This window comes from Marmota flaviventris, chromosome 5 (assembly GCF_047511675.1).
Source record: "Marmota flaviventris isolate mMarFla1 chromosome 5, mMarFla1.hap1, whole genome shotgun sequence".
Lineage (NCBI taxonomy): Eukaryota > Metazoa > Chordata > Mammalia > Rodentia > Sciuridae > Marmota > Marmota flaviventris.
The window spans coordinates 25,485,566-25,511,640 of record NC_092502.1 but is presented as its reverse complement, the minus strand read 5'-3'; the positions used below and the strand labels follow the sequence as shown (position 1 = coordinate 25,511,640).

General features: G+C 46.4%; 1 protein-coding gene across 3 annotated transcripts in view; it reads left to right on the top strand.

The window, feature by feature from the left end:
- The window catches only part of Larp1 (La ribonucleoprotein 1, translational regulator), an 84,338-nt gene that overhangs the window by 26,411 nt on the left and 31,852 nt on the right, over positions 1-26,075 (top strand). The window contains exon 1 of one of the 3 annotated variants that reach the window (XM_027938770.2): positions 6,058-6,931. The exons of 1 other annotated variant lie outside the window; for it this stretch is intronic. In XM_027938770.2, coding sequence (XP_027794571.2) covers positions 6,496-6,931 — 436 coding nt within the window. In that variant the 5' untranslated portion in view covers positions 6,058-6,495. Of the gene's footprint in view, positions 1-6,057; positions 6,932-26,075 lie in introns of those variants that run through there. One more of the 3 variants, XM_071612032.1, reaches the window with a different exon arrangement.

Below are 26,075 nucleotides of genomic sequence, written 5' to 3'. Positions count from 1 at the left end.
CGTGGCAGGAAAACAATTTGCCATAAGGAATAAGACAGGGAGCTTCCTAAAAGCTGGGAACATGTGTGTCTTGCACATCTCTCTCTGTTCGGAGCCTGGGCAGTAAACAGCAAGTTGTAGATGCTCAGTAAATTTGTCAACTGAGCCGGGCATGGTGACGCATACCTGTAATCCCAGTGATTTGGGCAGCTGAGGTAGGAGGATTGCAAGTTCAAAGCCAGTGTCAGCAATTTAGTGAGACTGTGTCTCAAGATTTTTAAAAAAAAAAAGAAGATTAAAAAGGGCTGGGCATGTGGCGGTAAATTGCCTATAGTTTTCAATCCCTGGTACCAAAAAAAAAAAGTTAGTGGAAAAAAATGAAAGAAACAGTGAGTGGTTCACTATTGCTGGAGTATAGGGTATGTGGTTAGAAGGCAGTGGGACAGGTTAGGATCAGGCTATACTGGGTGTGGATTTTGGAGATTTTGAGCAGAAGCAGAGGCTGTCAAAGTTCCTCATTGCAAACCTTCCTCCTCCTCCTCTACCACCCTTTACTTCCTCTGAGCCTACTCCATCTGTAAAATGGGGATGGAGAGGCTAATTGGATGGAAAAGGATTATCAATTCTTGCTGTTTACATCCACTTCACAGGAGGAGACCTTGGCTGGGCCTCCTCCTGAGAACTGAAATCATTTCATGGCATGTGCCAGAAGATCCAAGAATCTTCAGGGTCTGCCAAAGCCCCTCCCTTTTCAACTCCCCCTCTCTCCTGAATTGTTGGTATAAAGAAACCTCAGAGCCTATAATCTCAGCAACTCAGGAAGCAGACAGGAGGATCACAAGTTCAAAGCCAGCCTCAGCAACTTGGTCAAACCCTGTCTCAAAAAAACATAGACTGGAGGATTTAGCTCAGAGGTAGAGCACCCTTGGTTCAATCCCCAGTACCCCCCCCCCCCCAAAAAAAAGGTAGACTCAAGAGGCTCTGATATCAGGAGTGAGCAGTACAGTGCCAGTTCTTGTATAAATACAGGTCCTGTGAAAAATCAAACTCAAACTCAAAGGGGAACAGAACTACAGATCCAAGTATTGGGGTTTGAACTCGGGCACTCAACTACTGAGCCACACCTCCGGCCCTATTTTGTATTTTATTTAGAGACAGGGTCTTACTGAATTGCTCAGCGCCTGGTGGTTGCTGAAAGAACCATGCCCCCTTCTTTATCTACCTCCCCCCACCCCCCACCCTCCGCCACAAGACAGTTTCATGAAAACTTTGTAATTTCTTTCATGCTTCTAAGCTAGACAGGCAGGTATTCCATTTTTTAAAAATATATGTTTTAGTTGTAGATGGACACAATATCACAATATCTTTATTTTTATCTTTATGTGGTGCTGAGGATCGAACCCAGTGCCTCATGCATGCCAGACAAGTGCTCTACCACTGAGCTATAACCCCAGCCCCATCCATTTTGTAGCAACCCAGGAAAGCTCAGGAGGCTGCCCAGACTCATTCTACAAAGCCAGGAGAGGGGCCTCAGGTTATAAAACAATTCTCCCACCTCTCTAGTCTCTCCCCTGTCTCTCTTTAAGGAAATCAGCACCAGGAAAAAAAAATACATATTTAATTATAAAGAGGTTTTGGATCCACTTTAGAATTTTTAATTAATTAATTAATTAATTAATTTTGCAGTACTGGGGATTGAACCCAGGAGTGCTTTGCCACTGAGCCACATTCCCAGCCTTTTTTTATTTTGTGAGAGGTTCTTGCTAAGTTGCTGAGGCTGGCCTCAAACCTGGGGTCTTCCTGCCTTAGTTTCTCAAGTTGTTGGAATTGCAGATGGGTTCCACTGTGCCAACCTATAATCGCTATTTTTTAAGTTGGATTTGTGTCCCTGTGTGTGCGCCTGTGTACTGAATTTGAGAACATGATCTATTTAAGCCTTGGGCACAAGTTAGCTTGATTGTTGTCACAAAAAGCATACTCTGTCCAACCTTCTCAAACCTTCTTGTTTGGCCTGAGGTCATGGATTGTTTAATTCTTTGGTCCCCTAATTAGAGTTTATCTTTTAGAGACACAGGATTCAACATTTTTAGGATCTTTCAAGGCCTCAGTATTGATGGATATGACAATGAGGGAGGAGAGGCAGGCTGAACAAAGTGGTACATAAGAACAAGGTCTGGGAACTTAGACTGCTCTGAAGAACCCCACACTGACACTCCGTTGCTGCCTATGACCTTGAACATCCATCTTATTTTGTCACATTTTTATTAGTGCATTAAAATCATACATAATAATGGGATTCATGATGCCATATTCATACATGCACATAACATAATTTAATCAAGCTCATTTCCTAGTACTTTCCCTTTCTCTCCCTTCCTCCCCCTCTTCTACTTGCTCTACTCTTCTGATCTTCCATTATTGTTATTTTAATTAGTGCATCTCATTATGGTGTATTTGTACATAGACATAGCGTAATTTGGTAGATTTCACTCTCCAGTATTTCCCCATGTTATCCCCTCCTCCCTGTCTCTCAATCCCCTTCCTCTACCACCTTATAAAGGAAGTGTCCTTCCTTTATAATTGAAGACAATAACAGCTTCAGGGCTTAGTCTATTGCCTGGTACCTAGTAGAAACTCAGCTGACATTTAGGGAAAGAATACCTATCTTATTGGGTTATTATAAGAATTAAATGAGTTAATGAATGTTAAGAATGGGTTCATAGAACTCAGAAAATAATATTTAATAAAAATAGCTATTTTTCACTATTTGGTCGTGACTTGTCATTTACAAAAACAAACAAACAAACAAACAAAAACATACACATAGAATGCCACATTGGGTCAGGAATCCAAAACCTGAATTAAATCCCAATTCCATCTTTTTTTTTTTTTTTTTTTTTGGTACCAGGGATTAAACTCAGAGGAGCTTAACCACTGAGCCCTTTTTTTCATACTTTATTTAGAGACAGGGTCTCACTGAGTTGCTTAGGGCCTTGCTAAGTTGCAAGGCTGAATTTGAACTTTCGATCCTTCTACCTCAGCCTCACAAGTGGCTGGGATTATAGATAATGAGCCACCACACCTGGCCCCAATTCTGTCATTTTAAACTTGTACTTTCCTAGCAGTGGTGACAAATTTGAATTTTTCTCTCCTCTTATTTATTTATTTATTTTTATGGTGCTTGAACCCAGGGCCTGAGCATGCTAGGCAAGTGCTCTATCACTGAGCTATGTGCCCAACCCTCTTTTTTCTCTTTCCACATTTTTTTAAATTGTTGCATTATAGTTGTACAACCCTCTGTTATTTTAATGTAGGAAAAGCTACTGAATTTAGGATTAACAGATTAAGAGGTGAGGACTGGTTCTTCCTGGAGTGGGTGCATGACCTTGGATAAGTAACTTTATTTCTCTGAGGCTTAGTTTCCTCATCTACAAAACAAGGAGATTGAGTAATCACTGAGATTATTTTTTTTTTTTTTTCCCCTAGCTTTAACACTCTCTAATTCCAAGATGTAGCCTAATGAGGATCTCTCTCTCTCTCTTTTTTTCTTTGGCCCCAGTGTGCCCCTCCCTGGTGCTGGGAAGGTCTAGGGTGTGTGGATCCTAGTTCCCCTCCAGGTTCTACAAAGCAGGGCCTGGCCAGGATCCTTTGGCTGTGACTCTCCTGGGTAACATGAACCACTTACTTGTCCACAAAGAACCCTTGTACTACTACAATTCCCAAAACAAAAAAAAAGTTTTTTTTCATAGAAAAAAAATGACCAACAATGACAATTACGTGCCCTGTTAACAACAGAGAGGGTCTAGTGTGAATAATATCACCGGGAAATATTTATAAATAAATATAGTGCTTCCAGTGGCAATGTACAATAGTTTGCCTCATGATTAGGAGTATATATAATGCCATTATGTAAAATCCTGCTTAAATTCATTGGCATACTTTTATTTGTTGCCTTCCTCGATACCACTTTTTAAAACTTCTTTTTGGTGCTGTGGATTGAACCCAGGACCTCTTGCATGCTGGGCAAGAATTCTACCACTGAGCAATATAGCCAGCACTTTTAATTAAATTTATTTACTTACAGTCCTTGGGATTGAACCCAGGGCTTAAATTTTGAGACAGGATCTGGGCTAAATTGTCCAGACTGGCCTCCAATTTGGGATTCTCTTGCCTCAGCCTCTCTAGTCTTTAGGATTATAGGTATGTACCCGGGGCCCTTGATACATCTTTAGAAGCACTGGTCTAAGTGTATATCATTAAAACAGCACTTTGTCTAACATTGCCTCACTTGATCCTTCACCGAAGTCCAGAGAGTTAAGAGTTAAGGCATTATTCACCCCCATTTTTCCTTCCGGAGACAGGGCTCAGAGAGTGTGGAGAGTTGGAGGAGACTGAAAAGTTGGAATAAATTTCAGATTGCCAGGCCTGTTCTCACCAGTACTTAAAACTCCTGATTCAGAGCCCAGCCTTGCTGGCTGGGGCAGTTTCAAGAGCCTTTTCACTAAGCCTTCCTCTACATCCAGCAGGTGGTGTGTCTAATCCTTGTTTTGGAGATGGCCAACATTCCAGGCTGTTAAGTCTGGGGCAGGTGGATCACAGCCAGTCAGAAGCCAAATCTGCCCCGGGGCCCACCTGATGTGTATAAGCGCTAAGGGGTCTTGTTAGACTCTAGATTTCTGGGTCCAATCCCAGGCCACACCTAATTTCTAAGGATACTTTGGGATCTGAATTCAAGGATATCACCCTAAGTGGCCAGTCTAGTCTCACTTATCACAGCAGTAATTACTGTCCTCATACTGAACAAGCATTTGTTTGTCACTTAATGTTTATTTTCTCTTTCCCCACTTTAGAATGTAAATTCCAAGAGGATATGGGCTTGTTAGCCTTGTTTATTTATTTATTTATTTTTTAGAAAGAGAATTTTTTTAATATTTATTTTTTTAGTCTTCAGCGGACACAACATCTTTGTTTGTATGTGGTGCTGAGGATGGAACCCGGGCCGCACGCATGCCAGACGAGCGCGCTACCGCTTGAGCCATATCCCCAGCCCCTAGCCTTGTTTATTGACAAACCCGTTTCCTAGAACTCTGCAGGCCCCCACAGTAGGAGGACAGTAAATATTTATTGAATTGAATGTACACTGAAATTTGAAACCGCTGTCACACATCGCGCCTTCATTTTACAGTGGGGAAATTGAGGCCCACGGAGATGGAAGTGACAGTAGAGTTGCGGAGTTGGTAGGGGTCAAGGCCAGGATAAAATTCATATCTCTGGAGCATTGGTTCAACTCTACTCAAAGCAATTCTTTAGAAAACACAAAAACCTTTTGAAAGAAAAGACATTTCCTGCCTATAAATACTCGGTTCCGGGGGCCTGACCAGGTGGGGGGGCATTGGTAACTCATGCCTACTTCATAGACATCCACTGCCCTGAAAGGTTAAGGGCTGGTCTTCCAGGCCCGGAGTCGAACCCCTCTCGGGACACAGTCGTGGCCCGTCCCGGCTGGGAGGAGCAGAGCAGAGCCAGCGGAGGTGAGGGCGGCTCGCCCAAGGTCACCCGGGCGGGGCCTGAAGGGGAGCAGGTCTGCAGGGCACCGGACAGGGGACGACGTTGGCGTTTCTTCGGTCTTGATGGGGTCCCCTCTTCTGCATGTTCGAAGTCAGGACTGATATCAAAGGGTCCTTACCGCGGATCCAGCATTCAAACTAAAGAGCACGAGCAGGCCGGGCCAGCCGCGTGGCGCGTCCCCATGTGCTCCACCTGCAGCAGTTCTCCAGCGCTGGCCCTTTAAGACATCTCCCCCTCTTCACCCCCCCTTCTCTCCAGTCCCTCTCGCCACCCCGCCCCCTCCCGAATTGCATCAGGCACGTGCTCGCCCCCGTCAGGTCTGGGCACCCCCACCCCCAGCCCGGGCGGTGCTCGGAGGAATCGGAGGCGAGGGGCGGGGAGAGGGGGCGGGGCCACGGGGCCGTGCGCGCGCGCTCCCGCCGCCCGTCGCCAAGGGCCGGCCCGGCGGGCGCGCCCCCGCTGCGCCGTCCCCTCCCCTCGCTCTCCGCGTCGCGAGGCGCGCGCCCGCCCGCCGCCTGCCGCGGATCGCGTGGTCTGCTCCGCTCGCCGCGCCTCTCCCCCGTCCGTCCATATTGCTGCAGCCCCCGAGCCGGGAAGCCCGGGCCGCCCCGGGGGCGGGGGGGAGGGAGGGACGGAACTAGAGGCCTGCCAGGCTCGGGGTGGGGGCGCCCTGCGAGGAACGGGCGGGGGGGGACGCGCGCCGAGGAGGCCTGGACCGCAGAGTGGGGGGCCTTCCTCCCCCCCCCGCCCCGCCACTGGGCCTCGGATCTACGGCGGCTGCATCCGACCGGGAAGGGAGCCGCGCCTAGCGTGAATCCCGATTCTCCTCCGTGGGGACTGGTGCCCGGCGCCCGGGAGGAAGGCGTCGCGGGCGCTCTGCGAGCCAAGTTCGAGGCGGGGGAGGCAACCTCGGGCGCGCCCGGCTTCTCCGGGGGGGCGGGCGCGCAGATGGCCACTCAGGTGGAGCCGCTGCTGCCGGGGGGCGCCCCGCTCTTGCAGGCCGAAGAGCACGGGGGGCTGGTGAGGAAGAAGCCGCCGCCGGCGCCCGAAGGCAAGGGCGAGCCCGGGGCAAACGACGTCGGAGGGGGGGAGCCGGACGGCGGCGCCCGGAGACCTCGGCCGCCCTGCGCCAAGCCACACAAGGAGGCCACCGGGCCGCCGGAGCGCGAGAGCCCGCGGCCACCGCAGCTGCCCGGCGCTGAGGGCCCGGCCGTCAGCGACGGAGAGGAGGGCGGCGGCGAGCCGGGCGCTGGCGGAGGAGCTGTCGGAGCCGCGGGCGCCGGGCGCCGAGACTTCGTGGAAGCCCCCCCGCCCAAGGTGAACCCGTGGACTAAGAACGCGCTGCCGCCGGTCCTGGCCACCGTGAACGGACAGTCCCCTCCAGGTGGGTCTCCCAGTTGGCGTCCGGGGGCCTCTTCCGGGGACTAGGCGTCCCCTCCCCCAGCGGCCTCCGGGACCCGGGGGGTCGGCCACTGATCGTGGTGACTCTGGTGTTTTTGAAATTGTCTCCTGGCTCGTTGGGGTCGCCGTGCTTCCCCCAGCGCACTCTGGGGACCCTGCCCTGCCGGAGGGCCAGGCCTCGGGGAAGCCACTGCCACCGCCTGGGCCGCAGCGGTTAGTGGGCAACGGCGTGGTTCGGGCCTACCTCGCCAGGAGAGGGTGGGCGCTGGCCTGGGTAGGGAGAGCAAAGCCGGGGTCGGCTTAACCTTTCAGGAAGGCCCCTCTGCCACCGCGCCCCACGCTCCTGGTTTTGGTAGCCTTGCGAGCGTCCCCATGTTGTAAATGTTTAATGAGCATATGTCATGGGCAGCCCAGCGCCGGCGAGGAGTTGCCGCCGACCGCACGGATTCGGGGTTTTAAAGTTATCAAGTTTTGTCCTCGGGAGGTGATAGGCGGCTGGGTCCCCAATTTGGATACGCGTTGGGGGTCAGTTAAGGGAAGAGGGGAGAAAAGGAAACCCAGCGTGTCATTGAATTCGGTGGTTTCCCTCCCTGATCCTGGCGTCTTCCGCCTTGAGGGGGAGACCGACGGCGAGTGTGCGGGGGGGAGCCGGTTAAGGGGCTGGCGGAAAATGTGAGGCGGGTGAGGGGCGTGCGGCGACTCGAGGGGCGTGTGCGGCGGGGGAGGGAGTGGCCGGCTGGGCGGGCGGGTGACAGTTGGGCGCCATGCGCCGCGCCGGCGGCCGGCGGGTTGCTCGCGGCCGCTGGGCCTCGGCGTTCGGTGCGGGTCGGGGCGCACGGCGGCGGCGGCCGGGTGTGCGTGTTCGCGGTGTGAGTGCGCCCCCTTCGCGGCATTCCTCCGCTGCCGGGAAGACGTGGTGCCTCCCCGCGCGGGGAGCTGCATGTGACTGCCGACCGGCGCCTCCCGAGCCCTCCTCCCCCTGCGTTTTTTGGTCGGTTTGGACCCGTCCCTTTCGGGGGAGGAGAGGGTGTAGGAAATCCCAGCAGAGCCGTGTCAGCATGGGGAGGGAGGCGGTGCAGAATATGGAGTCTGCTCTTGGCCTCCCTTTGCGGAGAACAGATCCGCGGCCAGTTTGGGGGGCGCGCCCTCGGTCCTCCCCTTGCCAGTGCTTTGGGGCACCGTGGGTCTCGGTTCTTCGGTTTTTGTCCTTTTGAAATGGGCCAGTATTAAAACTGGCTGGGTTAGAATGATGGCCTCTGCCAGTAGCCCGAGTGCTTTTCCAGAACTCCTCCCTTACTTCAGTCGCTGTTGAGGCTGACTTGTTTGAACCGTCAGAATGGGTAAAATTGTAGGGGGAGCCTAATGCCTTCGTATTTTAGAGAGGAGACTCACTCCCTGTCCCAGGGAAACCAGATCAGTCAATCATGAAAACAGCTTGTTACCTTTTTATTCCTTTTTTTTTTTTTTTTTTTACACCCCCGCCCCCTCCGCCAAAGGTTGCTTCATTTAGAGGAGGATTTGGGTTTTACCAGCAGTACCTCAAATCGTGTTTTTTTCCTTTTGCCTCCCTTCCTTTCCCTTCCAGAACCCTCTTTATGCAAAGAGCAGTGCTGGAACCTCCATTTTCTTTCACATCCCTCTTATCCACCCACAGAGTAAGGGAAAACAACTTTAAGACATTCTTTATCCTGTCCCCCTCTTTAAACTCAGAGGTATAATCATCACCAGGAGAGAGCACTCAGAAGTTTAACTGGGGCTACTCATCCTGTCTGCTGCTACTTAACTAATGGTGAACCTGCCTTGTGGGTTTTAAATCAGCCATGACATCAGGTGGTATTGGGTGCCTGAGCTGGCATTTTGTGTAAGTCCAGCGGCCCTTGAGAGCTTGCATCACTGGGGTTATTGATCGTGGGAAGAAGACAGTTTGGCTGGCATCTCGCCTTTCCTTCTGAACGGATAAGCTGACTTGCTTTAACTGCCCAAAGCAAAGTTCTGAGTTGGATAAGATTTGCTCTGTTCTTGTTTTTCTGGAATCTTAAGGCAAGAGAGTGTCTCTCATTGTTTAGAATCTTTGGAGTAGTCTTTGACAGAGTAACTGAATTAATCCAGTAACTTCTCTGTTTAAGCCTGTCATTAGGACTCCGATGCTTTTTGAGAGAAAATTATGTGATTGGGTTCTGTTTGGTGAGATTAGGTGGTGGTGGCCTTTTCTCTGCAGCCAAAATAGATGTCTAAGGCCCTTTCCTGCTCTGGTTTTATTTGCAGCCTGGACAAGTTTAATGTGACACCAGTGGAGTGACTGTGTGGTCTTGGGAATTTTTGTGTTCTGTGATACATATGTTTTTTGGGAGTCTACAGAAATGAATGCCTCATAAGCAAGCTAAAATCTTTCCAAGGCTTGCTGCAAATGCCTATTTTTAGCCCTCCTTTTGGCTCAGATGTTGGTGTTTTAGTTCTTTAAGGGACACAAGCAGTAACTAGTAATAAAATATGTTTTATGATCTCTCTCTTTTCTTGTGGGGTTCTCTATTCTGATTTAAGCTTCCAAGCCCTAGGTTTGTAGTTTTTTAAGTCTTGTGATTTGCTTTTTGGCTTTTTGGACTCCCTTCCTTCCACAGAGTATTTTTTTTTTCCGCCTTATTCTAACCATAACCCTTCTAAGGATGTCTAAGTTAAAAGAAGAAATGGTATATAGCAAAGGCGCTGGAGTCAACTCCCTGGGCTCAAATGCTAGCTCTGCCACTTGTTAGCTGTGTCTCACCTTTCCCATTCATGTAATAGAAATTAATTTATGATGTATTTGCCTTATGGGAACCATTGTGAACATTCCCTGTGATGATACATTTAAATTATTTAGCCCAATACCCAGCATAAGGTAGCTGTTGGGATGCCTGAGAGACTGGGACTTCCTGGGGCTTTTCTCTGAGTTTCATTTTTTCTTCATCTGTAAAATGAGGGTGTTGGCGAATAGAAGCCTTTTTGTGTGTGTATGGCATCAGTGCCCCTGAAATAAGTGGGTTCTCTCTCCTTAAAAATTGACTTTTGCTTTTCCACAGACATAGTATGGGTAATCTTAAGGGTTGGAGAAGCAAAGAATTGGCAATTTCTGCTTCAGAGTATAGTGAGTTTTTTTAAAAAAGAAGTGTTAACATTTTTATTTTTACTTTCGTGAAGACTATGGGGGGGAGGGTACACATGTGTTCCAGGGATGTGGAGAAAGGCCAGCCTAATTGGACTGCATGTGCTGTGGCTGCTGCGCATGTAAGTGCAAACCTTCTACCCAGCAGGGGTAATCCGTGGGTTTGTTGTGTACGTACCTTTACCTTGGTGTAATAAGAATGCTTAACTAGTGCTGGAGTTGGGGACAGGGTCAGAGACTTAAGGTTATCCTGTTGATTCATGGTACCCTAGGGATCCTCCACCACACTGAGCTGGCCCAGATAAACTTGTACTGTCCTTTCACTTTTCTTTTCTAGGTATGGACCCTTCACTGGATTCCTCAGCTGTACTAATTGGCATTGTTATAGATCTGGGGCATCACTATAACCCCACAATGTCAGGGCTACTGCAGACCCTGGCTCCTCTTCCAAGTACAGGAAGTAGCCTGGATAGAAGAAATTTCAAGTTCCTGCCCTAGAATCATATAGTCTGCACTTTGAGTCCTAACTCTCTTCTAACTTGGATGCATTATTCAGAGGAACCCTGTTGCCTCAGTCCTCACAATGAAAATAATGAGTATCTGAAGCCATTTCAGAGTATTGTGAGAATTAAAAGTGGTGTTTATAAATCCCTTAGTGGAGTATCAGGCACAGAACAAGCAACGATACTGCCTATTTAGTTATTGCTATGTTAACTTTTTTGTTAATAAATGATGAGCATTATTAGTGTCAATTCCAGTTTTGATCATGCTCCTGACCAGCATGGTGGATGCCAGCACATCCCATGATTTCTCTGCCTCTGTTTCTTCATCTGCAAAATGAGGGAATTGGTTTTGATATAAATGTCTTCAAGTTTTTTTTTTGTTGTTGTTTTTCTCTTTCTTTTTTTTTTTTTTTTATCAAAGCCACATACACCCCACCACCACCCAAATGCCATTGTGATTAAAATTCCAAGGTCTTTGAGCACCTGAGAGAAACTTTTGGCTTCAGGAACCTAAGTTAATGGATTGCGGGTTCATAAGGAACAGCCAAACACTGTGTGCCTTAACAGTGTGATAATCAAAAGTACATAGTACCACATATGAAAGATTTCCCCCACCAAATAAAAGTTATACCCAGCTCTAATAGAACCATAGGTCTAACTGCCAGTTTATAGGGAAAATAGGGATAGAAGAACAAATTAATTGTGAGGTAGCAGTTATCCAGTTTCTAAATGTGAGAACTCTAGGAAAAATTATTTTTTCAATCATTAAATTGCATTTTTTAATATTTATATTTTAGTTGTAGTTGGACACAGTACCTTTATTTCACTTACTTATTTTTACGTGGTGCTGATGATCGAACCCAGGGTCTCACGTGTGTGAGAGGAACACTCTACTGCTGAGCCACAACCCCAGACCTAATTAAATTGCATTTTTAAAGCTGGGAATTGGTATAGATGAAAGGGTTCAGTCATCAATCAATGCATTGTTGTGAATCCTGATTTGAAGAAATGGGACTATGAAAAGACATTGGTGACAATTTAGGAAATTTGACAATTTTAGATGATATTAAGTAGTATTTTATAGGAGCTGATAATGATGTGATCATTATTTCGTTTTTAACTTTGAGAGGTTATTTTGTTAATGCTTGCCCAATTCTTTGCACTTCTGTTTCAAAAAGAACTGCTAGTTTAGCCTTAGTAAGTGAGGCTTAAGCTACTCCTACCCCCCTTACTTTCTCCTTTCCCAGAGCACACAGTTAGGACATACTCTGCAGGGAGAAGATCACAGCCTTTACCTGGAGCCCTGGGCCACCTTGCCCTTCTCCTTCTAGGCATGGAGTTAGAATTTCACTGTGGCAGGGAAGGGAAGGTATTTCTGACTCTTTAAGGGAGGGGATAGTCATGAGCCCTCTTACCCTAAGGGGGGGGGGGAGGTGGCATTCTCTTTGCTGATCCACCCCTCTGCAATGGGACCTAAGTTGGAGTAAGCATCTTATTATTATTACTCAGCACCCATTCTGTTCTCCGGGAAGAGGAGCACGCCTGAAACCACAAAAATCTCTTTAAAATGGAGAGCTTGGCAGAAGGGAGTGCCCCTATTTGCAAAATCCAAGACAAGCTCAGAGGGGGTAATTAAGGTGTTGGGGGGAAGGGCTCTCAGTCCCACAGGTACCTTAGCCAGGCTTACTTCCATGGCTTGTCCAGAATGCGGTCAGGGTGTGACCAGAAGATATGACCTTACCTTGCCTGGGGTTCAAGAAAAGGAATGTCAGACAGATGAAAAACTTGAGAAACAGCACGGTTCTGTGAAGGGAGAAATTTATAGAATTCAAATCAGAGCATGTTCGGAGGACTTCTGCTCTTTTTTTTTTTTAAATTTTTTATTGTTGGTTGTTCAAAACATTACATAGTTCTTGATATATCATATTTCACACTTTGATTCAAGTGGGTTATGAACTCCCATTTTTAGGACTTCTGCTCTTATGCGCTATGTAACCTTACATAGGTTGCCTAGTCTCTGTTTTCCTTACTCTCAGAATGGGGCTAATCTTTGATCAGAGGTCTTTCTGAGGATCAAGTTGATATTGAGTATGGGGTAGCACAGTTTATGAATTAAAATGTCCCATACAAATGTAATCCATTTGTATTCCACAAGATGCATTCCAAAGCCAATATGTAAATTGAGGTAATCACCTGTTCTGAGGGCTTATCTGGGCCTGTCCTAAATGGAGGTTGATAATCAAGAGTTAACTGAAATTTCATTATGGGCTATTTGTGAAGTGTGGATCTACTGATGGATTTTGTAAAGCTGGCCAGATAAAACTCTGATATATGTTGAGGGACTTCTCTGTCAAGTTTGAGATATTAATAAACTCAAACGACCTTGCATCAGAGGTCTTGTTTATAGAACTCTTGGTAATAATCCTCCAGTTGTATGTGATCACCTTACCCTTATATATTCATTCCAGGAATTTGAACAGCCATTCTTTTCTTCTTGCTTTGGAATGAAGTTGCAAGCTTCTCAGAGGATTGAAAGTTCCAGAGTAGCTAGGAGCCATCAGGATGGATGGTCTGCCTGGGCGCTCTGTATGGTTTTTGCTCTGCTTTTCTCACACAATTTTATTTAGGCCTTGATAACCCCGAGACAAGTAATAGTGATATACTAATTACCATTTACTGAGCATTTCACCTGTTCTAGCGCAGCTTGTCTTGGCAGGTGCTCTTTTATACCCATTAAACACATGAGGAAAGTGGTTAAGCAACTCTGTCCTAGTTGCTCAGAGTAAGGACCTTGGGGTCATACTGCCACTGTTTCTTTGTTACTTCACATCTAATTTGCTAGTACATCCTTTTGACTCATACAAATTGCGTCCAACCTAAACATTTCTTACTGTCTTCTCTGTTGCCAGTCTGGACCACACATCATCACTCACCAGGAGAAATGTGGCAGCCTCTGGTCTCCTGTAACTCCTGCTCAAAATTTCTGCTGGCTTCTCATAGTAGATGGGAGCCTGGCACATAGTAGAAGTGGTAATGGTAAGAGTGCTGTTTTTCTTTTTTTGAGGCTTTGAGAGTCTGGAGACGTTAGAGTATTCTCCAAGAATATACCTGAGTTGGTCCTCCCTTCCCCCACCCCCTCATCCTTCACTGTCTGCTCCTTACTTCACTCCTTTTCACCATCCTTTTCCTGAAACTTGTCCTGTGCTCTTCTGCTTCAGGCCTTTTGTTCTGGAGTGCTCTTCCCACAGATCACTGTAGTGGAGAGTCCTTCCCAGACCACCCTATATCGACTAACAAAAGGCCCAACCTTGGACTCCCTCTCCATTCCTCTTACCCTGCTTCATCTTTCTTAGTTCTTATCTCGAGTGGGTCAAGATAAGTTTGATATTTGACCTCTACTGTATCCCTAGCACTTATAGCAATTCCTGGCCCAATGAGGTAGGCAGCTCAGGGGAATATTTAGTTAGTGAATAAATGGATGAATCTCATGCTTTTAGTGACATTCAGTGCTGTGTGTGAGTAAGAAGGTGAAAAGCATAGGGAAAGGAAAGGATGATATTGGAGGGGAGTACAGCAGGGACACTAAATTCAATCTAGGTCAGAGGAATCTCCTTGGGGGAAGCAATGGTTAGGCTTGAATGGGAAGGCTGAGTAGGAGTTACTGAGAAAAGCCCTGCTTGATCTGTTCATTATGGGTCAAGAAGAGAAAAGTCAGTGTGGTTCAGGGAACAGTTCCCTGTGGTGGTAGTGGACCTGACTGGAAGGTATGCAGTCAAGCCTTGTAGTGAATGCTGAAGTCCGGTCTTAGCTGGAAGGCAGTTGGAAAGCCATGGGAGATTTTAAGTGCGAGAGTGGCATGGTCAAATGTTTTTTCTTTTGAAACATAACTCCATCTGCAAGGCAGAACCTCTTAGGTTAAGACTAGATGGTTCGGGGTTTCTCTTCTGATCTTTTGGGGCAAAGTTCCCAGGTTATAAAAGGATGCAGACTCTTAAGTCATTACTAAAATGTAAATTAGCTGTCCCCTTTTAGGGGTGAGGAGTGGATGGGGTTGATGGGATATCTCTGACTTTCAAGAAGGCTGCATTATCTGGAATGCATCTCAGTTGCTTGAAGAAGCGTCATTGTGGATGGACTGTCCTAGAGGAGCTCATGCTCGCATGCTTACTCCTGCTGCTGCTGGCTGGATAGAAGGAAGAGGTGATCCTGGAAGTGTAGTGGCTAGAGGCAGGCTTCTGGGTGGCAAATTGTCCCCTACCACCAGGGGCGGCCCCATGGTGGAGGACTTCCTGGGCCCACATGCCAGGCAGTTGCTCACCAGCCGTTCTCTGCAGTTTGCCTCTGGACTTTTACAAGGACAGATAGCCATGTGCACAAGGTTTTCTTCCCATAAAAGCTACCTCTCTTTGGCTGCATCCAGCTCTATTTACACCCATATTGAGGACAATGAGTTTGCATATGCCTCCAGATAGGCTGCTGGAATGAGATCCTGTAGTGGTGGGCTGGTTAGGCTTACACAGCTCAATTCCTAGTTGTCAGCTCTGTCCCCATTGCTATACCCTCAGGGACTTGCTTTTCCTTTCCTTCCTTTGAGAGAGGTGGGAGTATTTAGAACTGTAAGAGGCCACAGAGATCATTGAATGTAAAACTCTTCGTTTATAGGTTAGGGTACTTTGGGCCCAGAATGAAAATAGGAGTTGCTGAAGCTCACAGTCAATTCAAAGCAAGGCTGTGACTTAAAATCACATCTACTGCAGTTCAGTTTTCATTCCACCTCTGGAGGAAGAAGTAAAATGGAATCGTTGAGCATGGACTAACCTAGTGCCCTTGACAGGTTGCTAACTTTTGGGTGCATTAAGCGAGGCTATGTCTAGAGTTCCCACCAACCAGGATCACTGTTGAAGGTGAGGTAGGTAAAGATATAGAAGTGTTTGATGGGAGCCTGGCACATAGTAGAAGTGGTAATGGTAAGAGTGCTGTTTTTCTTTTTTTGAGGCTTTGAATTTGACCCAGTTCTTAGACTAGCCTTGCTCTGTTGTCCTGGGTCCTCTTGCCCTTGATCATTGCAGTTCGGATCTGAGCATGCAAAGGAAGGCAGCCCATGTCACATCTTAGAACCAGTTCTTCTGACCTTGGATCATAGTGGAGGGGAATTTAAGGACTCTGGGGGTCGTGATCCAGCAGTGAGCAGTCGCAGTCGTGATGTTTGAGAATTCTCTAGTGGGAGAATATAACAGTGAAAGATAAGCTCAGGCTTTGCACTAAAATTCTGCCACTACAACTTTGGAGTCTTTCTACAGCTTTGGGTTTGTTTGGGAGAACAGAGATCTCTGTTCTTTTGTATGAATATGAGAGAGACCAGTTGGTGTGGAGAGAATAGCCTTGTTTTGGAGCCCATTGTAGGAGTGGGGTTTGGGCATAGTGTGTGAGAGAGACTGCCTCCAGGGAATGTGGGAAGGAGATAGGAAATCCGCAACACAGACAGTGGCTCACTGAAACTCAGGCACCTATGAGGAAGGAATGGTTGAAGAACCAGGATTATGTGTACAGGGAATCAAAGCTTAGGGTAGGTGGGAAATGCCAGTTTTCTTGAGATATAACATCTGAGTAGGCCTACTTCATTATGAGTGTTAACCCTCTATGAGGGTTAGGTGGGAGTTATAGAGTGTTACTGGATTTTGGCTGTGGTGAAGTAATAACTTTCAACAGTGCCCCTAAATGATTCAGCCATCATAGATACTGAATTCCTTGAGTGGTCATATTTTAACCATTTGGATGGTGATTTGCCGTAGGGTCCTGCAGCTGTAAGTTGACAAAGTTCTCTTTACCTTTGTTCATTCGAAATTTTTGAGTATCTGTTAGGGGCCTGAGAATTCAGTGGTAAACAAGACACATTGCTGTTGGGGCAGCGGGATGGGGCTTTATATTCTGAAAGGTAGAAGTCACAAAGGGGCATTCCCCATTGACCTGCTCAGGCCCAGTTTAGCCTGACAAGTTTTGGCTAATTTACATTTAAGAACACTTTAAAATAATCATCTATTTTAAAAATCAGGGAAGTTATCTAGAAGCCTAGGGATTTACAAAACTATCCCACTGCAGTATATACTTCTAAATGGATGAAGGCAGGGTACTATGAATTATCAAAAATGCTATTATGGTTACAGAAAACTAGAAGATCTAGCCATACTGGCCCTCTCACAACTGCTGTTCAGTGGCACTTAAAGGGTCACTAGAGACTTGCCATCCGTGATCCAAACTTTCTTCCAGCACAAGACCTTTGGGCTTAGGACTTCATAAGTTTCATCATTCAAAGGAGAAACTACAGTATTCTGTCCAGCTCACAAACCAAGGAGGATCCTTATGAGTAAACAATGAGAAGACTTTAAGGCCTAAGGCAAGAATTGTGGTCCCAAGGGGGAAGACTGGATACCTTGAGTACAGTGGCCTTTAGGCTCTCCAGCAGTGGTAGAAAGCTCTCTCAGAACTTAGGAATTAGCTTGCCAAGGAAACTGAGCTGTATTAGGCTTCTTTATCTCCACTCCTCCCATCTGTGCAATGGGTATAGCATCATTAATCTAAGTCCCTAAGGCCCTTTCCATCTGCAATGTCCTGTAGGTGTGGGAGTGTCTAAGGCAGATATTAGTTATGGGGTGGAAAGACCTTGGATAGAGGCTGTGGTCCTGCTGTTTGAGGAATGGAACAAAGGATCATTGGATCATTTAATTCTCTCTGGGGACAACGACCTTGGAAAGACTCTTCCAAAACAGCTCATGTTCCTGGCACAGTTTTTGGTCTGGGGGGAAAAAAAAACCCTAGACAGGGAATCTGGAGACTAATTCTCTATACCCTACTCTTTGGTTCACTGACTGGGACACTTTGGTCAACCTTCTGAATCTTTTGGACTTCCTTTCCATTTCCCTATAAATGAAGGTGGTTGAGCTAGAAGACCCTTCAGGATTCTTTCCCACAAAAATTAAAACTGATAAATCACACCAGAGATGAAGATGCAGTTGTTGAGAGAGATTTCATCCAATAGGATTGGCTTCTTCCACGCAGATTGGACGAATTTGAGGAATTCAAATTCCCCCTGAGCTTGGTCAAGGCAGCAGGATTCTTTTTCTTACACCTGGGGCATTCTGCCTTAGGCTTCTGAAAAATCTGGGGTAAGATAAGCTGTTGAAGAAGGTTATGAGTGCCTCAGCAGTGTGCAAACAGTGGTGGCCTACCTCTTGAGAGCAATGTTAAGATTCTGACATCCTGAACTTGGTTAGGCTGGGTGATGCTGAGACCTTTCCTTCTGGCCCTGAGGGTTAGGCTAGGTTGGGTAGAAGTCAGGGTCAAAGTGTCACCCAGCTCAGTTGAAGGGAAGTAGACCTATCTAAGGGGACTGTCTCAGTATTACAAGTGCTCCCAGGCTTTTCTAGAGAGCTACCACAGCTTGAGCTTGACCTTTGTGTGAAAGAAGCAAATTTGGCTGCCACCATATTGAACATCGTATTCAGTCCTTTTTTTGAGCAGCATATTTAAGAATTAGATCGTTTGACTTATGCTGGAAGCAAGACAGAAACTATCCTGCTTTCCTGGTTTCATTCCACTGGGGAAACAGTGAAATAAAAAATTTGTTGTTGCTGCCTAACAACAAATCACCCCCAAACCTAGTAGCGTAAGAAACGACCATTTTACTCACTAATCTGTTGGACAGGATTTGGACAGGGCTTGGCTCTGATTCTGTTCATGTGGTGGTGACATGGTCTGGAGGGCCTTGGCTGGACGACTGAATTCAGGTGGAACTACAGTGTCTTCAACTAGCTTTCCCAAGTGGTTTCAAAGTAGCTAATATGGTAGCTTAGTTCTTACAGAGGACATTTCAAGAGGGGGGAAGTAGATACTGTCAGTATTCTAAGATCCTAGGACATTATTATGATAACACTTTTGCCTTATTCTGTCAGTTGAAGTGGTAGTCCTAGATCATTTTGAGAATCAAGGGAAGGGGACATGGGCTCCATCTTTTAAAGGAAGGAATATCAGTTTGTAGCCATCTTTAGTATCACGTGGTAGTTCAAATAGTGCTAAGGGCTGTGAAAGAGACAGTAAGGCAATCTAGTAGAGAAATGTTGGGGTCAGTGGTGTGGGGCGGGCAGTCATGTTGTTGGAAATGGCTTGGAGAGTGAGCCAAGATGGGCTTGATAAGGAGCTGTTGATGAGCATTCTAGCCTGGGGAAACAGCAAGCATACAGGTAGTAATGAATTTAGAGTTCTCCAAGGAACAGAAGGCCTGCGTGAATAGGTGAAAGGGGCTCAAAAAATCAGGAGGCCTTTGGAGGCCAGCTTAGGAAGTCTGGGTTCTGTTCTGAAAACAGTGGAAGAGGTGACATGATATGATTGCTGCTTTGCCATTACTCAGTTCTGTGGAGCTGGGCATGGGTTGGGTAGAAGGAAGCAAGGAGCAAGGTAGGTATAGACAGACGTATTTGTGCAGTAGTCCAGGAAAGAGTTGGAGAGCAGTGGATAGTGGTACAGTGATATGGACCTTATTTATTTGTTAATTTTAACCCTTTTCCCTGATGGGAGGCCAGCATAAGTCAAACGATTTAACTTTTGGATGGCTATTTCTTACTCGCTTCTCAAACTGTCTAGAAACTGACAGAAAGGCAGCTTTAAGCAACCAGATGTTTTTCCCCTAGTTCTGGGTCTCTTGGCCCCAGAGCCAGCTGAATGCTATCACATGCTCCATGCCCCTGGGTGGAGATGGAAGAGGGGTGTGTGTGAGTAGCCTGGGGGCACCAGTAGGTTTTTGGTGAGGTGGGGAATGATCTTGACCCTGAGTCTTTGTATCACAGTTTTTGCTGTGGGGCTTTTGATTTCAGGTTACTTCTTCAGGGTGAGGTCAGAGCAAGCTGCCCAAACTGAAAGCTTGGGAATCTGAGTTCTGATTTCAGCCCTGTTCTCTAATTTCTCCTAGCTAGGTGATCATTTCTCGCTACATGAGGGAATTGAATCCATGATGTCCAGTGCTGTGCTCAGCTGTTGCTGTTGTGCCTCTGTGCTGTCTCTGGGATTATCAAGGTGTCCTAGAATCTGCCTCATGGGTGGCAGGGATGCCCCAGGGAACCAGACCAAAGTGCCAATATACCCTCCATTTCTTGTGTGCTTTTCAAACCTTCTAAGCCACCACATACATCCCATTCATTATCTCCATTCATTTTCACAACAGCCCTGTGGGATCTAGCTATAGTTGTGATCCTTATTTTGTAGTAAGGAAATGGAAGCTCAGAGAGGCTCTGTAATTTCCTCAAGGCTCTGCAGTAGTTAGTAAGTAGCTGGGATTTGCGCCCACAGCAGATTGACTCCAGAGTTAATGTCTTACATATTGTTTGGCCTTGCATTCTCCATGACCACACAGTGTTCATAAAATCCTGCAAAGAAAACTGTTTCTTGGAGAGAGAGAGGACCCATACATATCTTCAGATTTGATGGCCCTTGTAGCCCTGAAGTCCCCAGCTCCTCTGCCCCTCCTATGGCTCTCTGGCATTAAGCCTAGTGGGTGTGAGCCAGGCCCTAAAACTTCTGATCCTGCTGGGATCCCTGGCCCTCTTAGAGATGTTCCTCTTCAGCTCTGTCAGGCCACCTGCAGACTTGCTGGAAAGAGCTATCTATACCTTGTGGTTTTTTCAGGCCAGGCCTCAAGGCCATTAGGAAGGGAGGGGGCTCTCTGAGCTTTGGTTTATCACCAAAGGGGATGGAAATACTGTTGGTTTTGGGCCTTTTAACTTTTTTTTTTGCCTTTTAACTTTTTTTGAAGGGGAATTTTTTTTCAGATTACTCCGCACCAATTCGTTGTAGAAAAATACCCAAATATATATTAGCAAAAAGGAAAACAATCTTGGCAGTCCCACCAGCCACCAGTACTGTTAAGCAGTGATGGGATTGTGTATCTAAATAAGTGCTGCCTAATAGAAATATAAGCACATAATTTTAAAAATTCAGTAGGCATATTAAAAAATTAAAATAGATGAAATCAATTTTATAAAATAGCCCAAGATATTCAAAATATCAATTCAACATGTAACCAGTGTAATTATTGATATTTTATATATTCTTCATACTAAAGGTTTGAAGTGTGATGTTTTCATACTTAAAGCACTTCCTAATTTGGACTAACCACATTTCGAATGCTTAGTATCCACCAAGTATCTAGAGGCTGCTTTGTTGGATGACACATTCTGGGTGTGTGTGAGAGTGTATACACATATATATCATTTTTTTAAAAATAAACAAAATGAGATAATATTTGTGAGGTGTATTTCTGCCCCATGTAGAAATAGGCTTTCAAGGGCACCTATCTTACAACACTCCAAGCAGCCTTGGAAAGGAAAGTAGCATTTTCCTAATGAGAGAAGGGTTAAGGAGCTGGCCCAATGCTCTGCAGAGAAGAAATGAAGGCGCACATGCCCCAGCGCTGCTGCTCGCTGCAGGCACCCTGGGGTTGAGCCTAGACCATGAATTTGGGTCAGAATTCACACATACACGCTGCGTTTTGCTGAGGGAAGCAGGCCCAGGCAGGAGAGTCTATTTACCGAGGCTGTTACCCAGTGTTTAACACACAGGCATCCTAGACTCCTGTGCTAGTTCTTCCACCACACCCACCTGCCCTCTCAGAGCTTGCCACTTGGTTTTGAAACTTGTTCAGGTACAAAAGGAAACCAGTAGAGGATGAGCACAGGCTCCTTGTTGGTTTTTCTTCAGAGTGTCCCCAGGCCTACAGCACTCCCCACCCCCACAGAGCTAGATAGCATTGGTCCAAGTCTAACCAGGAGAACAAAGGCAGATAGATAAGCAGTGGGAAAAAGACTAGTCCTTGGAACAGAGTGGGTGCAATGGGTTGGCCTAAGTGAGGTTAAGCCTTAGAAATCTCAAAAAAAAAAAAAAATGGGGGGGTGGTTTGAACTCCGGGGCACTCCACCACTGAGCCAAATCCCCAACCCTATTTTGTGTTTTACTTAGAGACAGGGTCTCACTTAGTTGCTTAGTGCCCTGCTTTTGCTGAGGCTGGCTTTGAACTCGAGATGCTCCTGCCTCAGCCTCCTGAATGACTGGAATTAAGGCGTATGCCACTGTGCCCAGCACTAAATGATTGGTTTGTGAAACAGTCCTGTACTCCTTTGTGGCAAAAATCTATTTTTTCTTCTTTGGATATTGGGAATTGAACCCAGAGATGTTCTACCACTGAGCCACATCCCTAGTCCTTACGTTTTTATTTGGGGATGGCCTCAAACTTGTGATCCTTTGGCTCAGCCTCTGAATCTGAGTCCCTGGGATTTAAGGGGGTGCACCACTGTGCTCAGTTACAATAAACATTTTTAAAAAGATACTTGACTGTTGACCTTTCCATCCAGGAACTGTGACAGCAATTTACCCTTTGAAGGGGGAAGTTATCTTTTTAAGAATTGGGAAAGAAGCTTGAGGATTGTGGCAGACAAGGGATCATCACACCCCCACTCCCACTCCTGTTGGCTGTGACTGTGATTGTAGTTGCTCTGAGATTCTTGGCCATTTCAGATCTCCCTACCCCATTCCCTGACTTTGTGATTATAGACTTGAAAAGCCAGAGTTCATAGGAGATTTGGAAGCCATCTGGTTATTTCTCATTTTAACAAAAAGCCAAGGCTATCTTGACCAAAGTCTCCCAGGTGGCACCAAAGGGCTCACAGTGTCCAGTGCCTGGTCTGTTTTCATTCTGCTTTGTTGCTTTGAGGAAGGAGAGAAAGGAGGCCCTTCAGGTGGTGGCTGCTGCCGGAGTGGAAATAGAGAACTAGGCCTGGCAATGTGAATCCCCGAGGCAGATCTAATGTAGATGCTGTAGCTTCTGGCCCTCCAGACACATGCCTTCAACAACACTCTTTCCTGAATCCTGAGAGGGCCAGGGAAGTCCTGCCCAGATGGAGAAAGTGTTGCCTGGTGATGTTCTGTGTTTCCTGGAAATAGGCTGCTTGCCCTCCAGATGAGTTTTTGGTGCTAGGGTCAAAATGAAGCATCTGCTTGGGACTCCAGAACACTAAATAGATATGCAGGGCAAGGAACCCGAAGGAGGCCCACCAGTGGGCTTGGGGATAGGGTAGAAAACCTTGTCAAGTGGTGTTCAGAGATTTGTAATTTTCAGAATAAAAGCAAGTATTGAGTACTTCCTATGTGCCAGGCACTTTTCCAAGAACCTTATAAGTAATGACTCATTTAACCTCTCAATTCCATGAGGTTAGGGACTCTTCCCATTTACAGAAACCCATCATCACCCAGGGAGAAGTGGCAGAACCTGGACTCTGACCCTGGGGTTCAGCCCAGATGCACTGCCCTGCTGGTGGGATGAAGGAAGGTGGACCAGGCCAAGCTTAGAGGAAGGGGGCAGTTTTTCACACCCCCAGCCTACACGCTTTCCATCCACAGAGGTACTGTTGTATAATTCTTGCTCATTTCTACATTTTATTCTTCTGGGTCTTAATTTCTCTAGAAGAACCCAGGCCTAAGAGTTGCAGGTCTTGCCTGGAATGAGGACAGAGTAGTCCCTGGAAGGAAAGAGCCCACCACCCCCCTTGGCAATCTTGTCCACTTCTATATTGACAGTAGCTAGCACATAGTATGGGCTAAATATTTGTCGAGCTGGAGAGCAGTATTCAGTCCTTGACAGACTGGAATTACACATGCTTATGTTCTGTGCCATTCTTTCTCCTGCCCATAACAGACTTGGACCCAGGTTTTTCCTGAGCAGTAGGCTGCCTGGGGTTCCTCTGTACAGCACCCTAGGCAAGACAAGCCTTCCCAGGTGGAGTTAAAAAATTAAAGCCCTTATGTAAACTGAGCCCTGGGAGTATAGAGAACTGTCTTGTTCACCACTGCTTCCTTCCTCTGTGCCTGACACAGATGGAGTGTTGGGTGGAATTCTCTTTAAGAGCTTCTCAGCCCTGGTCACCATAAGGTAATTTCTCTGGTGGTTTATACTCTGTTTTGTTCTTCCCTGTGCCTTGAAGAAGAACCTATAGAACCCCTGCTTTTTCACCTCCTTTTCCCCTCTGCTGCTGTCCTTTGACCTGCAGGGTCTCTTTAGTTTCCTCCATCCATGTTTTCCTGTCTGCTGGAAGAGGTAAAATTCCCCTGGGGCTTAGGTGCTGGCCTGAGCCCAAGGTCTTCAGGTCAAGGGTGGCCTTGGAGTATTGCCTTTGGAATAAACAGTGCTTTAATTCTGATTGTGCTCCCCCTTCTTCCCTGTGCTAAGTGGCACTGTCCTTACCTGGCAGGTACTTATGGGACTGAGAGAAGAGGATTCTGACATGAGTGTCCTCAGTGCTCTGTATGACTTGCAGACTTGAGCTTGGAAGTCCTTTGGGGACATAAAGAACCTAGTGTTTGTCACCTTCAGTACTGAGAGGGGTCTGGGATAGCCTGGGATTTCAGATCTTTGGGATCACATACCTCTCACTGTGTGTCCTTTGATGACAAATAGCTTTGCTTCTTTGAGTCAGGGACTCAAAGGGACAGTAGTTTCTCCATGGTGAGGATTTAAAAAAAAATGCACAAAAGGCTTGTAGCAGGAGGCCTGACTTCCTGAGGTAAATGTTTAGTAAATGGAAGCCATTATTTTAAGGGACCCAAATGTCAGGGCATTGGGTGAACAGACAGCAAGGTTTAGGGTAGGAGAAGGCAGAGGCTGTTTGGCTGAAAAGAGGAAGCAGATGGAAAGCTCCCTTCAGAAACTTCATTTCTCCTGGCACAGCCCCAGTTTGGAACTTGTAAAACTGAACCCAAGCCCAGCCCAGACTGAGCCACGTGACCTCAAATCTGACAAGACATTCTCTTGACCTGACCATTCTTGGTTTCTGGTGCTGGAGAGGGGACTATGGGTAAACAGGGATGAGCTTCTCAAACACCCTGGCTGCTGAGTGTGTGTAATCAAACTGCTGTAGCCTCCTGTCTGCAGGTGCAAGCCCTTGGACTTGGTGACAAGGTCCTTCCTGGCTCTCTCACTCACTGGCAGTTCAGTTCTCACACATTAGTTGGCATCAGCCTTGTACAGAAGAAGCTTGTTAAAACTTGATGCCCCAGGTTGGCCCACCTCCCCACATTAATATCTGGAGTTTGGGAAGAGGCAGGAGTCTGTATTTTAGCCAACCCTGCGCCTCCCTGCCAGGTGCTAGCCGGTGCTCCAGTGTCCACAGACATGAGGTGAGGGTTTTCCACACGGGTTTCTGCTTGGAAACTCCAGCTGAGTGGGAGGCAAGTGAGGAGGGGACTCGGGGCCCATTTCTCTCAGAAAAGCTCTTGTCATTTTGTTCCTTTTTTTCTTTGGTACCAGGGATTGAACCCAGGAGTACGTAATCACTGAGCCATATCCTCAGTTCTTTTTTAATTTTTAATTTTTTGAGACAGGGTCTCACTAAGTTGCTTAAGGCCTATTTAAGTTGCTGAGGCTGGCTTTGAATTTGTGATCTCCCACCTCAGCCTTCTGAGCCGCTGGGATTACAGGCATGCACAGCAACACCCTGCTTTATTTTTCTTTTCAAAAAATTCTTAAATATTTAATATATAAGAATGTAAATGTACTAGCGCATTTTTATTTTATTCTGTTTTGCAGTGCTGAGTGGGGTTTGAACACATGGCCTCATGTGTACTAGGCAAGCATTCTACTGCTGGGCTACACCCCTAGCCCAAGAATGTAAATGTAAATAAAAAGAAATATTAAAACTAGAACCCAAGTACCTACTATTGGCTTAAAAAGTGCAGCCTTGATTTAAAAATGTCAAATGTAGCAGTTCTGGATAATAACCCCTCAGAAGTAACAGTTGAAACTCGTTGGATTGAATCCAAATAACTGATAAATATGTCCAAAGAAAACCAATTATCTAGCAGATTCCTGACCCCACTATTCTTGAGCAGAAATCAGGAGGGTGAGATCACAGGATTCTACATTTTGATGAGCTTCTCAGCTGATAATTCGGCATTCAAAATATTGGGGTTGAAGCCCTTTGTAGCCAGTTTCAGGGGACGCTTGTCCTCCTGGTAAGCTGGCTGCATTTAAGGGGATCTCTGGTGTAAGGACTATAAAGACACTGCAGATGACAGAATTCCACCCACCCTTACCACAGGCCTCTGAATTGAGAGACTAAAGACACTCAGGGAAATTCACACCAAGCTTTACATATAAAGCTTTTTATATAAGATAGCTTGTGCTGCAGTACTTGAGCCAGACCTGGCATCCCAGCCCAGAGGTCTGGTCACTCCCCTACTTTGACCTTGGAACATAGAGCAATGGTCTTTCTTTCTATGATAGCCAGATTTAGCAAATAAAAACAGGACACCAGTTAAAATTGAATTTCAAAGAACAATGATTTTTAAGTATAACTGTGTCCCAACTATTACATAGGATATGGTCTTAAGAAATTACTCACTGTTTATCTGAAATTCAGATTTAACTGGATGTTCTGAATTTCATTTGC